This window comes from Cariama cristata, unplaced genomic scaffold, assembly GCF_000690535.1.
Source record: "Cariama cristata isolate BGI_N322 unplaced genomic scaffold, ASM69053v1 scaffold13927, whole genome shotgun sequence".
Lineage (NCBI taxonomy): Eukaryota > Metazoa > Chordata > Aves > Cariamiformes > Cariamidae > Cariama > Cariama cristata.
The window spans coordinates 24,534-39,943 of NW_009625018.1; the positions used below are offsets into that span (position 1 = coordinate 24,534).

Consider the following 15,410-nt stretch of genomic DNA (forward strand, 5'->3'; position numbering starts at 1 on the left):
TGCCTGCTGGACAGCAGTCCAGCTTCCGAAATGTCACCTTTGGCAGGTGTTAAGGAATACATAGTTCATGAAGCCCCGAACTATCATTTGTCACCTAAATGTTCACTTTTATGTCAAAATATTTACATTGGCAACATCCTGTAGGAAAGCACGGATATCATGTACACTTTGTGGAGACATAAGGACTTGAGTGTCCAGAGAGAATCACATGACACCTTTCAAAATATATTTTTTCTTTTATCTATATTTTTCTTTTTTCACCCTTTCTTGATTATTTTATTACACCCATAAATTGCCTGAAAATCTGTTTGAGGAGTTTAATCTATTTTACTTTTTAAACCTGAGAGATAGGAGAAAGCCTAAATAAAAATGATGCGTTTCTTTGAATTGCGATTGTGTTTAATTTGTGGATTTAGTGCATAGGAGAGGAGATTGTGTGAATTTGCCTTTTGGCTGGATGTGGGGTCTTGTAGCGGCCACTTAACTTCACCACGGGCATGCTGGAAACCATGTCCTTCCTTGTGGAGGTTGTAAAGACTCGGTTCCCGCCGGTGGTAGGCAGCTGATCTACCGTCCCAGCTCCAGAGCCGTACCTGACGGGGTTTGCCAGGGAAGTGTGTGTAGAGAAACCAGGCGCTGCGGTATTCAGAGGCTGTACTCTGCCCAGCACCTCTCCCCAGCGCCCATGCCGCCTGCCTGGTGCCCGCTATCTCAGCACTTCCAAAAGTGCCACCGCTTCAGGTCGAAGGCGAGGCGTGAGCTGGCTGCGATGGTCTCTTTGCCAGGATTTCCAGCTTGGGCAATTGTACTGAACTTGCCTAAACTTGGCTTAAAGTTTGTTTTTGTTCTTAAATGCTTCTTTTCTTTATACAGTTTCTGTGCCCTCTTAAGGCTGCTGTAATCCATTTCAGGCTTGGATCTGTGGCTTGAGATGATTAATGCATCTGTTCTCACATTGCTGGAACAAAAGGCATTAAATTACGATTTATCTTGAGAAAGATTATTTCAAATATAAATCATGAAAATTGTTAATTTGATTTCTGCTATTTGAAATGTAAAAATATTAGTTACAGAAATGAGAAATTGCATATGGATCTTCTCTTCTAAGTTCTTTTCCACAGAAACCAAAATTTGTATCTGAAAATAGTTGAAGTTGAGGAACTTTCTGTTTGAAGACATATGTTTGGAGACAGATCACTTTATTCCAGACTGCATTTGAATGACTTAAGTGCTTGTAGCTACAGAAACTTGGCATAGATGAGGAGTTACTCTTCTCCTGTGTTTTTGTGCATACTGTATGTAGCTGTTCCAAGCCCTCTTTATATACTCATGAATATTAACGGAAGATTTAATAGGGTAACTGCTCTTTTAGGGGATTGCTTCACATTCCGTCTCCTCTCCAAGATTTTACATCCTTTCTTTTTAATGACTAGGTTCTCTCCTCCTCTGGCATTCCCCAACATTTTCTAGGTGAGTGAGTATGACTGAATTGATGGACTGACAGACAGTGTCTATGAAAAGAAAGTGCCCCCTGACACCTCCCCAGGAAGTTCCTGCAGTGTTGAACTTCTGCCATCCTTGTATTTGAGAAAATACTTTCTCTTGCTTTAAGCGTCGGTTCTGCCGGCAGGTTTGCCACTGACAGCTGTGAGCGATGTGATCCACTGACAGAGCTTCTGCTGCTGTGAGCATGCCTTGGGACAAATGCAGCTAACACCCATAGTGATCATCTTCCTGTAGGATGAGACCTGACTTGAAGCTGTTTGTATGTCCTCTTATGTTTGCGATACAGAGGAACTATGTGGCTTCTTGGTGGTAGATTTCAGAAAGGGAATAAACCTTCCCATTTCCAGGTGACTGTGAACAGCTAGAAATACTAGTCATTGTTGAATCAGCTGGGTTCTAAGTCCTCCAGGCAAAAACAACAATCCAGGAAAACTTGTGGAGTAAAGTCTTGCCATAGATAATGCCTGCCTTATGTCATCTCACTGGGAGGAGTGGAATCATCTGAAAATGAAGACTCCTTCTCTTCAGTATGGTCACCTCGAGGGAGCAGCGGTTCCTGCCACGTGCGGAAGAAAGTGCTTCACAGTATAGTCATCGACGGCAGGCTTACCTTTTGAGGGCTTTGTATGCAGTTGAGTAGCTTGTATCTGATGGTGATCAAATGCAGCGTGTAAGACAAGACATACGTAGTAATTCCCTGTATTGGTCTCCCAGCCTCCAGCCATTCTCGGCTTCGGGGCCTTCTGAGCCAAGAATTTTTTTTACCTATTTAGTAAATGTCAGTGGATTTTTTTTTTCCATGAACTTGTCCAGAAGTGACTTGAATGCACATAAGCTGGGGGAAACCATAACTCCCTACGGTAAGGAGGTCCACAGCTCACCTTTCACCCGCTGTGTGAAGAACCACCTTCCTTCTTATTTGTAAGTGTGAAGGCATGTTGATTCCATGCAGGTGGAGTTGCTTTTGAAGACTTACTTCCAGAAGCAGACTTAATTCCACAGATGTACTTCTAAACACCAGTAGAGTATGCTTGGTTTCTATGTGGAGTAGACCTCTTTGCCAGCTCTGATCTTTTCTTAAAATTATTTTAAAAGTTTTGAAATTTAAAAAATCTTGAATAGATGCAGGCTTGCCAGTGTTTCAGAGTGCTATAAATACAGGCATGAATTAGCTTTAGGGACGTTAAACCTCAAAATCAGAAAAAATAGGCAAAGGCTGAAACTCTATGCCATGCTATTTATCTAATGGATAAAAAGGTTGGTTTAAAGAAGGCAAGGGAAATACTGCCTTTTCTCTCACATCCTGCTTTTCTTTTTGGTTAAATTGTAACCTAGGAGGAGATGCCGAGCTTGGAAGTCAGCAAGTGCCAAGGGACAGGGTTCTTCATTTAATTGTTTGAATTTCAGATCAGAACAAAGATTTACATAGCGAAAACAAACTAGAATCTGCTTGGGCTGTGTTACAGGACAAGAAATGAGCCATAGCTAAAATGTCTTCTTCCTGTAGGTGTTCTTAACAATATTTTCACAATAACTGTATCTTTCTTCAAAGTTGAAACGTTTCATGTGAGTTTCTTAAAAGCAAACGTACTGTTAACTTACATTCTCGGTAAGTTAGTCCCATGAATCTGAAGAACTGATCTGTGATGGAGTATCAATAATCCTTTTCTTTTTCCCTTTTAGAAATGTGCCACAGAAGAATGTTTCTTTTTTGAGCGTTTGGAATCTAATAACTATAACACGTACCGATCACGGAAATACTCTGATTGGTATGTGGCACTGAAAAGAACTGGACAGTACAAACCTGGACCAAAAACTGGACCTGGACAGAAAGCTATCCTTTTTCTTCCCATGTCCGCTAAAAGCTGATTTCCATGGCGGATTCCAAGCACATATGCCACGCTACACTGAAGATGTCAAATTTCCTACTCCTCTCTGAAGTAGCAAGAATATAAGCAATTATTTGCTGATACTAACTACTTTTGCAGATACCAGATTAAAACATGAATGTTTCATACTGTCTTTATATTGCTCTTTAAACCTATTGTGCCAGTGTGTGTGGAGGTAAAATTACTCGGAAAATACATTTTCCGGACCAATAACACTTCTGTTTTCTGCTAGGTACCTATGTAGAGCTGGTTTATTTACCTAATGTTTGCTTTACAGAGTAAAGGAAAACAAATCTGATGCACACTTACAGCAATATTTACCTTTAAATATAATTCATCTCTCTATAGCTTCTTAGAGAATAGAGTAAATAATTACTTTCTAATAATGACCTAAAAAGAAGTCCATAGTTAATTTTAATATGGTCTATATAACACTACAATGATAATTCTAAATTATTAATATAATGAAATGTGAAATGTATTGCTATCATGTAATGTTTCTGTAGGACTCGGGCAGCTCCCTGTGGTATAGTTTGTAGAACAGGCCTGTGTAGACAGCTGGGAACTCTCTCATGGTTATATCAATTTTATCAAACCCTTCCCGGTATCCATAAAGTAAGAGTTTAGCTACGTTGCTGGTGATGGGAGTAGCGTCTTCCATCCTAGCCAGCTCATCGAGGTCCATCCATTCACACCTCAGGCACTCCTGAGGGCAGAAGCTGATGTGGAAGGAGGAGGGCTCCAGGCGACAGATGATGTACATGTCCGACTTCCCAAAGGCGCCAGGGTGTTTGTGTTGCTGTCTTATGCTTAGGATGGACTTGAACTCTGACTTGATGCCAGTCTCTTCAAAAACCTCTCGAACTGCTGTGTCTCCTAGGTGAAAAGAGCAATCCTTACAATACATATTGTGTACAATACAGATTGCATTTTACCCAGAGAGGCCTCTGCGGTCCTCTGGTTTAAAATAGTGGTTGTGAAGCAAACTGCCTGTGGCAAGTGGTTTTATTATTGGGCGAGGGGCTGTATTATACAAAAGTGGTCAAAGAAGGTAAACAGCTGAGAGCATGAGGAACGCTGAGGCAGGCTATAGTTAAGAAAAATGAAATAATTAGGGATTTCATTTAAGCTTTGAGCTTTGCTTTTAGATAAAGTGCCTTTTTCTGTTTCCCTTTTATTTAAATGTGTGTATATTAAAAAAATGACAAACTAGAAGAAACAGTAGGGCTTGAGTTTCAGAAATACTCAAATACAAAAATGTGTGCACTTTGCTTAACCTGCATTATGAAACTATTCCGATTACTTGTGTGAGTCAGTTTGTTCTCATTAAAGTAGGCAGCCATATATTTTGTCACTTCATATAATCACAGGATCTTCAAGCATTGTAATTGCAATTTGTAATTGTAATTTGAAATTTAGTCCCTCGAATGACTGTGAGTTTATAAGGTTTGATGTAAGGATAAAATAAGGGGGGAAAAAGGGAAATTAAGCTCTATTATATTTTATGCTTCACTAATTTATATCTTCTTGTAATATTAAGATGTGATGCAGAGAATCATAACTTCTATTATTATTATTATTATTATTATTATTATTATATAGTTTAGTAGCGGCAGGAGAGGAGCTGTAAGAGACGTGTTTCCTCCCAGGTGTTTCTCAGTACCTACATCCAGGCTCCAGCCATAATCTCACCTGTTACTTGCGGGATGGCCACTGGCTTACCCAGTAACAGTATTTCTCTGGGGAAGCCATTGCCAGTGCTGGGTGTTCTTTCCCCCTGGTGCAATATCCCTCAGGATCTCCTGGCCTAGAGCCGCTTGCAGTCACTAGATCTGAAAAGGAGCCTGGCTAGATAACAGACACGGAGTTCGGGATTCTTCCAAAAACATGAATCCGTTTCACTATGTTATGTGTATTTGCATTGTCAAGCAAGTAATTTTGATTTTTATCACCATGTCTGACAAAAAGACTTTAAAACGTGACTCACGAGTTTTGAAAACAACAACTCCGCCGTATCCCGCTAACTAGAAATTTTTTCCATGCATTGAAATGATGAACTGGAATAGAAGCCCTCCACACATTGTTGTAGGGAGACTGATAAAATAGTAGATTATTTCTAAAGTATGAAAAAGTCAGGAAACCTGGGCTGGATACCCAGTTCGCCAGAGCTGCTGCATTGCTCTGGGCAACATGTTTGAGTTCTGCATTTTTAAGGTATTGGAAGAATATATTCATATCTGAATACTGATGTGGGGCTAAATTAACGTGAGCAAATGTAACTTTTGAAAACAAGACCTACCTAATAACTGCAGTATAACTTAAGAATTAATCATCATAATCTGAAGGGGCGAGATACAAAGAGAAACAGCACAATTTTTCTCTCTCTTTGTAAACACCCTTGTTCATTCAGCTCTGAATATAACTGCAGCAGTGTTCATCATCACCTGTGCTGCGCTGGGTAGAAACTAGAGGTTTTCTCCAATCAGCATTGTTTTTTAATACCTTATGTCTCCAGTTGTGCCTTTTGTGCCTTATGTCTCCAGTTGAAAGTAGGTGCCCACAAGACCGAGGCACTGCACTTAACGCTGGTCCTGTGCCAAAGAGCTCTTAGTCTAAACAAATCAAATGGACAAGGGTGGAAGGAAGCAAGTGTATTTATTTCTGTTTTGCACATAAAAATGGAGAGTTGGAACTTTTTGCTCAGCACATCATTGAGCTCGCTGCCTTGGATTCCAGTGTGAGCGGAGAGCTCCACGTTTCAGTTTTGTTTGGGTTATATACTGATTACCTTAATCCTCTGCACTTTTGGCTCATATTACGGTGTATCCAACGAGCCTACAAAAAATAAGCTGGCTTCAAGCACTCACTTAAAGGAAATTGTGCAAAAGGGTAAATGTTACAAATACAAAACTTCTCTGCCCTGAACATAATGTTACCCGATTACCATGAAGGTCACGGGACCATGTCACTTCATCTACTCACCATTAATTCAAAGAAGTGATTAGTCATAGGAGTGATGTGGGTCACTATCTATTTGCTTACCGTTAATGTCTTTATAATTCTGTTGACGTCTGACCTGTTATCCTAGGACTTACCAATGTCTTCGCCTGGATTAGACAGACCTCCTGGAAATTTCCACGCATTTAGAGTCTGTATTGGAGGAAAAAAAAAATTAATGAAGTTTGCAGCCTGTGTTGTACTCTCTAATAGGAAGGAGACAATTAACATGTGACTTTTTTTTTTTTGGTTGAAGTTGCAGTATTGTAATTACTCTTACAAACAACAGTAAGGCTTTAAGTAGGAACTTCTTTGTTCTCGCTAATGTGATGATCAGAGAGATCTACAGTCTGTATGAAATGTTGGAACAAAACATCTACTGATTGAAAATACAAACTGTCTAACAGTCATTAGACAACGTTGCTGCTAGATAACTAGATAAGAGTAGTTGAATGTTTAAAAAAAGCTGCTATAGACTATATAATCTTATATTTAATCACTAATGTATTCCACTTCCATGGTTTTGGCTTTTAAAAAATGTATATATATTTAATCTTACAAACAGGTATTATGATTGTAGTACTGTTCTATACTGCACTGGCTTTAAGATAACTTTGTGTGTCCATAATAACCATTTAGTGTAACTTGTTTGTTTTCATGGAATACAGAAACTGAGGCTTTGTGTGTGATTTATATATAGAAGCATTTATTGAATTGCAATAAAGTTCAGTACTCTAGAACGTGAATTGCGGACTTGGTGCTGTTATTGATACTGGTAAAGGAGTCCCAGTTCCTACACCTCTTGCAAATGCACAAAGATTTGTGGGCTTTACCTTTACATCTGTGTACTATTCTTTTTCTTTCTTTTCTTATTAAAAGTTTATGTAGGAAGAAGTTAACCTTCAACTAGAAATTAATGCAGTAAAAAGGTACACTGGTAAAAAACCAGAAGGTAGCGCTTTTCTGTATGTGCAGCATAGAGAGGGAAGTTGTGTGCTTGCCAGTGATTTGAAACCCCACCGACTACACTGGAAAATGGTTTTTTTTCTGGGCACTCTTAAAGGGCCTGGATAGAAATTTAAAGTAATAGATTAAAAATAGTGCAGATGGAAAATACGTACTTTGTCTGTTGGCTTTCAGATTTGCTTTCAGTTCCTGGAAATCTTTCTTTGTGTGCTGTGGAATTGTCCTTTCATGATTAAACCCAAACAGTTCTTAAAATTCCACTAGCTGTTAATTTTTTTTTTTTAAGCTTTCAGAACATCCTTTGTATTAAAAGTCATCATTTCAGGGAAATTGTTCATTTCGTGGGGAAGGAGAAGGGAGAAAAGTGGTGGAATCAACAGTGGGAAACAACTGTCTGAGCCAATTTGCTTGCACTGAGATACTTTACTTGCTCACTACACAAGAAATGTACGGGTATTCACACACTTCAGTTTTTATACTTTATTGACTGGATAAAATTGAGCTGTGAAGGGGGCAGTTGGAAACAGTCACTTTTTCACTTTCCTCACTCACTGCGCTATTGATCAGCTTTGTTCTGGAAAGGTATGCTGCAGTAGTTGACCTGGAATACACCCATCCCGCTTTTCAGAATGAGCTGGAGGGAAGAGTGGTGCCAGACTGGCCGCTTGCATTTTGGGGGCAGAGGCCAAGGAGGTAAATGCCTGGTGAGTACAGAATTGGAGCTAGAACCTGAATAGGGCATCTGATGTCTCGCTGTAAAACTGGATAGAGATCTGCACTTAAAATGGCTGTAAGTGAGCTTTAACAAAACCACAGCGTGAAGAAGTTAAACTTTAAGCCTCCTGGGCTTAGGAAACTACTTTTTCCTTCTAAACATGCAGAATGTGCAATTTCCGTTTTTACTCTGAGACCTGTTTAAGATACTTACTAAAATGTAAGCATGCAGTTTTACGATTTCTGCATGCATGAAAGGAAAAATAAACGTAGTTTACAATGTGCTGTTCCTGGAGACTCTCTAGAAGTGGAACCACTTTCGGAGCCTATAGCTTTCACGCTGGATTTATGCTTTAATTGATAATTACTGAATGTAAGCCTGAAGGTCCTGCTATAGAGAAGTCCTTGAAATTTTACTTGATTGTAAGTAAAAATATAAAATTAAGGGTTTACAGGAAACAAGAAAAGGGTGTTTCTCTTCCCCTGGATGCTTGTGTTACAAATTCAACATGTGTGATTGAACCTGGCTATGAAAGCACCCTTTCATTGAAGTTCAACTGTGTTGTAATTACCAATGAACTGAAGTGATGTTTTGGGTCCTGAGAAGAAACCTCTTAGTAGCTACTTCAGGAAAGACAGAAAAATGTAGCCAGTGAGATTCTGGCATAGTTTTAACTACATAAAATGAAAATAATGCATCCAAGTATACTTCAGTTTATGTATGTAAGTTTTGATTGTTTCCATGCTAAAATTGCAGTTAATCTCACTGCACTAGTGATGCTTTTATTTACGTTGCAAATGAAAGCATAATGGAAGCTAAGTATATTTTAAATGGAATAGCACAGGCAACTGCTAACGAGCTAGTGAGCTTTCTGCACTTGCTGTATTAAAACCTAGGTTAGACTGATCACAGAGGCTGGAAGATGTGACCAGTGATGGATGCTTGGTTACCTCAAACCACATCACACAACCCACCATCACCGCACTAACACTCTGGTTTGGATTCTTGGTAGCGAGGTCAAGCATTTCAGTTCATAAGAAATTAATGATCGTTACACCTGCTGTACTAAGGTGGTCTCCGGGTCATGGCCATCCATGCTATTGCTTATTTAAAGCCACAGATATGCCTGGAATTTTTGACACCAAACAAAATGAGACCCCTTCTCCCAAAATCTGCTTTGAGCCATGGGGGTTTTCCAGAGGCCTGCATGGGTCCAAACACAAGATCAGGGACTCTTGGGTCAGTTACAGGGAAAAACAGAAAACTTAAAGCAGAAAGGATACCTAGTTCTGCTGATTCACAACAAAGCCGTGAATTTTCAAAGTCTAATTTTTTTTTTCTTTCAAATGCAGTACAGCAATCTGTTGGTAGATGTGTTCCAAGACACTCATAAAAGGAAGTAACTTTTAACCATCGCAATTTTGGACTGGAATAAAAATTTAAAAATCTTTGTTTTATACTACAGAGTAGGCTTATCTAAACTTACCCTATTTCTGTCTTGTACAACCAACACCTTTCCAGTGCTTTCATCTAGAACAGCACCTAGTAGAGAGAGAATATTGAAAAAGATGAAGTGTTAGACAACTACGTTTAATCTTAACAGCTGTAATTTAACATGTTTTGATAAAGCATGACAAGCCCCTAACAATACTCAGTTTACAGTTAGCAAGATTTGTATGGATGAATGTCAGGAAGTGGTTCGTTGGTGGAAAACTGATACACAATAAAACAGCAAAAAAGGTTAAGTATCCTGTATACAAATTCAAAGTTAGCAGTACCAACGTAAATACTTCCCACATTTGGTTCCAGGTTAGACAAGAAATGAAAAGACTAATTCGCTTGTGTTAATATTATCAGAACTAAAGAATGCAAGATCAAGACGTCATCCAGATAATCTAGCAAAGCTGCGTGCTTCAGCAGAGACATGCCTGTAATCTTGCTCAAATAACAGAGATTTTCCAGTGACTCTGACGAAGCAGCCACGATGGGTAAGAACTTTTCTCCCGTGAAATTCATGACAAAACTCCCACCTGCTGTAGTGAAGATTTGAGTGTTTTCTGGTTAATAGCACACAAGGTTTAGTACTGCACAGCTGACTGTAGTGATAATGTTCAACTAGTTGACTATCTATGAAGTCATACGGTACTACCCAGCTAACAACTCAGGATAGGCACTGCACAGTAATCTGAGTCAACTTGTTAATCAAAAAGCATTGCTTCCAAGTGGAAAAAAATGGCACTTTCACTTGGTTAAAAAAAAATAAATCAGGATGTATGACTGAAAAGTTCAGCTTCTCCTTGTGTCCTCATGCTCAGCCCATGACTTTCTCCCGCAGATTACAGATTTTCCTGCTTTTTAAAACCCAAGTGCTTTCATGTTTAATAATCGTCACACTCGTTGGTCATACTTTAAAAATGCCTTCTCTTTACAACAGGTATTTTTCCTCAGATTTTAAAGGGCGCTGTGGTGAGCAGAATGAGTACTGTGGTGCAACTTACCAGGCTCTTTTCCACATCAGTCATGCCTGGATTTCAAATTAGTAGTTAATGGTAAAACAATGCTTATGTCATTTTAGAGCAGGAGGAAGAGTATATGGACAGATCTGTGATGATATATGCATTTAAAATGCTACGGGGAAGTATTTCCACAGAAGGGAATTACAAAGGAATGAGTGTCCAGCTCAAAACATCCTGTTTTTTAACAATACATGGCAGAGTTATGTGTAGGAGGAATACTTAAAAGATGAAATACCAATCTTCCTTCAAGATATGTCAAAGGACATGCTTTAAGAGGGTAGTCACATATCTGCCTCCCCATGGCTTGTGACTTTATGATTTCATTCCTCCTGTAAGTATTTAGCAGTGTCCAGGCTCAAGTACTGTACTGATTAAAAGAGGGAACAAAAGAAAAGCAGGAGCGCAACGCTGATGCATGCTGCGATTACAGGGGTTATTTTCTAGGCAAGCCACTCTTCAGCCGAATGGTTTGCTGAGACCAAGGAGGACTACTGAAGATGGGAAACTCCAATTTCAATCAAACAGAAAGAACATTTTCTCTCTGTTGCCCAGAAACAGATGCCTGTGAATGTAATTTTTGGCAGTGACGTTCTCTGGGAGATGTCCAGAATCTCTGCTAGATGACACCTAAATCCAAAGCAAGAAGAAAGGAAAAACACTCATGGGATTTGCTGTCTGGTCTCATCTTCCCAAGTGTAACTCAGGAATTCCTCTGCTGAAGCTCGCTGGGCCACACCTGGTTGGTATCGGTGAGATCAGAGCTTGGCTGCAGGCTCTGAACTGTGGTTTTAAAAACTCTCCCTCTTGCTACAAATGTGGTACCCAGAGCTTTAAATCATCCAGTGCCAGGATGACTTTCTGGAAAGGTTTACACTTGTAACCTAACCAAGTAATCACTGTTACAACACTACTTTGTTTTGAATGTTCTCTTTTGGGAAATAGGTAAGAAAATTATTTAAAAAAATAAAATCCCTTCGACAGCTCCAGACAATGAGTAACAGAGAGGAAAAATATCTTCATTCTACCTGTTTTATTTATGACTGATATAAACATGTATGAAAAGATGTTCAGCATTGAAAAGCACTTGTCATCCATGTAATAAGTGTGCACACACAACTGCTTGCATTGTAAACATCAGCAGACAGGAATAGGTATTAGTTTGTAAACCAAGTTGGGAATGGCTTTTAAAGCACTTTTGATTCCTTGGACCATCATAACCTAGCTAACGCCAGGTTCCTGTGCAGTTAAGATGTTTATGCAGCTGCTCATTTTACACCTTTCCTGTAGTAACAGGACTGGCCAAGGCTGATGATTATGTGTGTGGAGACCCTTCTCTCCCTTCAACTCCAATGCTTTGTTTCAACAACTAGATTAAGGTGGGTAGCAATGAAAATAACAGCCATGTTGTAAAGCTTATACTACACGTGAGGGAGAAGAAAATTACTTTTACTTTTCTTCCTCTTCTTTTACTTTCCTTCCTATGCCATTGTTACGTGGTGTATTTGCAGACACGTCACTTTCTGGATGGCAGACCACTTCCTCTTAGGAGGCGGAGAATTTTGGAAATGCTTTTCAAAAACATCTTAATCATTTCATACACCAGAAGCTTTTCTGTACCTTTACATATTTGGAAAATCCTGCCGCCTACAAACAGATGCAGCAAGTTAGTTGGAAGACACATCACATATTCCACTATTTCTAAACAATAATGGCCAAGCCCAATGAGTAACGTTTGCTGCTCTCCGCTTGGCGACTCTGATCTAGTCTGGCAAAATATGACCTGACCTTGCTTATTCACACCTTTGTCATCACTTGGCTGGATGGTGCTGAAGCACTAGCCCTGGCTGCGCAGCGTTCACTCTGTGGGAAACTCCAGACAGGACGAAAAACAGCTGCTGGTCCACTTGGCAATGCAGGCTCCCTACCTGTTGTCTGGCTTCCTGCGGGCTCGCAAGCCACGCTCAATGTCTCTGCTTTTTATTTTCAGGATGCTTAAGAGACTAAAAGCCCTGTATTTAACTGACTGGCCACGGCTTTGAGATGAAGACTCTTATCAGCAAATTTGCTTTTCTTTACTGCATAAACTTTCTAAAATACATTTTTTTGTTCAGGAAATAAAAATGCCTAGGGCATGTGTGTGCCAAAGCGCACACACACAATATAAATGCACATCTTTAAATAATTTAGTATTTCAATAAAATTAATTAAAAATAGAATGAAGCCCTTCCACTATCCAGGCTCTCCTTCCTGAAACAGAAAGATAATGGAATAAACATATGCCAAGTGGTATCCACACTGCTTGGTGTTTTCTTGGGATCTGTTCCAGATCCACTGAGGATGAGTGGGACAGAGGGGGAAAAAAAAAATACTGCATTCATTACCTCACACACAGAAATCTGTTTGTTTACCTGTGCAAATGCCTGCCTTAAGTCTTCACCTCTTTTAAAGAAACACCCAATAATCAATAAAAATGTATATGTTTGAAAAGTGGTAGCAAAGAATACATGTATTATATTTTGTGCCATTTTTAAATCTGTGCAATAGATTATGAAATCCATATGCCTGCATTTATGAAACTTTTCCTTTCCTCAAAGTTTTTTCCTGCTTGCAGAGTGCAAACTGTTTCTCTCAAAGTACAACAGCAAATTATGCTCTGAAAGTGCATTTTTTGTATTTTCAAATGTTTATTTAAGAGTTTTTCAGAGTTACGATTTTTCTTATATTAAGACCTTCCTGATAACCAGCTGGGTCAGAACAGCTATTACATGATTTTATTTTAAATAGCACTTTCAGCTATGCAAAACCTACTTCAGAAAAATCCCCCTTCAGTTAGTACTGTTTCCTCAAACACGCAAGTTATAACCGTAAGAAGTAACACGGTGCTTTTGCTAGGAGAATGCGCTATCTTACTCGAGTTTAATGCCACATATTTTAATGGTGAGGTTTTCATACCTCAGGAAAACATGCTCTAACATGTCCATTGAAAAAATGCAAGTCTGTCTTCAGCTTCTACCCTGCCCTCTGCTGGCTTTCTAACTGAAAACTCTCACTACCGATAGTAGTAGCACGGTCTTCTAATTGAAGGCTTTGTTTTTCCAAAACTTACTTTCACCTGACCTGCTGCTACATAGAATAATCCAGCTTCTATGGGTCCTTCCTAACTCGATTTTTCAAAGTGCTATTTATGGGTCTTAACACCACTTGATGAAGAATTAGATTGTCCCTGCAAGCCAAGGACAAACAAGTCAAGCTTGTAATGGGAGATTTGCTGTCCCTCTGCTGTAACTCTTGAGTGTGACATAGCCTTTACCAGTACATGAGGGGTCCAAGCCAACCTCCAGATTGCAGGAGGTTACTGAGTGATGGACAGGTAATTGCATGTTTGTGGAAGACCGCTGAAAGAGAGGGCAAAAATGTTCAAATCTGGTGAAACCGAGTTCACGTTGACTGTATTTCTGGCTCATCATCAGTTCCTTGTACTGTGCTATATTAAAAGAAAAAAAAAAAAAGAAACCATCTTATCTAATTCCTTGGGAATTTCCTCAGTTTTTAGAGCAACTCCTTTCCAACCGTCATTGTGGGAGGTCTAGATGGGTAAGAGTATGGTGTCCAGATGTTTGTTTGTTTGTAAAATATACTTGTTTGGGTTGTGGACTTCTAGGCACAGCTTAGAGCAGCTTTTAGACTGTTGTGATTCAGGCTAACAGGTGTGCCAGCTCCTGAGCAATCCCTGTTGGGTCAAGTTTGCCCCCTTTACAGACCTTAAATTGAGCACAGTTTAGGCAGATGCATATATTAAGCATCTACATAAGGACAGGTAGCAGACAAGTGATTTTTTTTCTAAGTCTGTAGTTACTTTTTCACTTTTACAAAACTGCTTAAACCTTGATGTCCTACCTCTCTCACCTTCAAGTTGAAAGCCATGCTAGGTTTCTCAAAATGGTGTTTATAAACAATATTCATGAGTTAAAATTTTAAAGCTTCAGGACCACATTTTCTTCTTCCCGAGCAGCTTACAATTTTCTCAAATGGAATTGTTTTGAAAACACATCTCTCTTTATTGGTCTGTTTTCAGCAACATGCACTGTTGTACAGGCACGTTCATGAATGACACGCTTTGCTTCGTAAAGTTACCAAAACAGTTAGCAGCTGGCTTCCATGCACCGATGGTACAGAGGAACAGTCCATTTCCTACTGATCCTGGTCCTAAGGGCTCATTCAAAAGGCTTTTTGTGGGCACAAACGCTTTTGTAACTAACCTGCAACTCCCAGCTGGTGGGTGGCATACCCCGGTAGCCTGCTGGGCCCTTCTCCCAGCCACAGGGTCAAGGTGGATGAGCCGTGCTCGGCGTGGTGGAAAACAAAGCCTTGTGAAGCAGCTGCCGCCACAAACTTGCTCTGGAGGATGGGGACACGCAGCCAGACAGCGACACGGCCTTCCTCCCGCCATCGGGCCACTGCATCTGCAACAGAGAGGAGCAAGGTAAGGAGGGGAACAGCCATTCACTCAAAAACCCAAACACCCCCACCTTGCCCTTGCTCCTTCTGGTTTTAAACCTTATCGTGCGCAACAGCTGGGATTAATGCCTGCAAGTCTGCATTTTCACCTCATTTACCATAGAGTCAAACTACCATGGGTGTGAGAAACGTGGCAGCAGCCACAAGAGAGGTGGCACCACCAGCTCGGCACTTGATGCGGTACGATTTGGTGTTTACACATAAAATGATCGTTATTATGCTAGGATCTGCCGTAAGGCACAGGGAAATGGATCTTTGCTCCCTTCTGCCGCCACCCTCCACCACACGGCCGCGGCTGGGTGG

General features: G+C 40.0%; 1 protein-coding gene across 1 annotated transcript; it reads right to left on the minus strand.

Moving 5' to 3' along the window:
* Positions 1–3,652: 3,652 nt before the first annotated feature.
* On the minus strand, positions 3,653–15,052 carry NUDT6 (nudix (nucleoside diphosphate linked moiety X)-type motif 6; the record flags this gene model as incomplete). Its single annotated transcript, XM_009703447.1, has 4 exons — positions 3,653–4,271; positions 6,491–6,545; positions 9,560–9,615; positions 14,849–15,052. Coding segments are annotated over 4 exons (704 nt in total), but the record flags the coding sequence as incomplete, so codon positions are not given.
* Between the last annotated feature and the right edge of the window lie 358 nt (positions 15,053–15,410).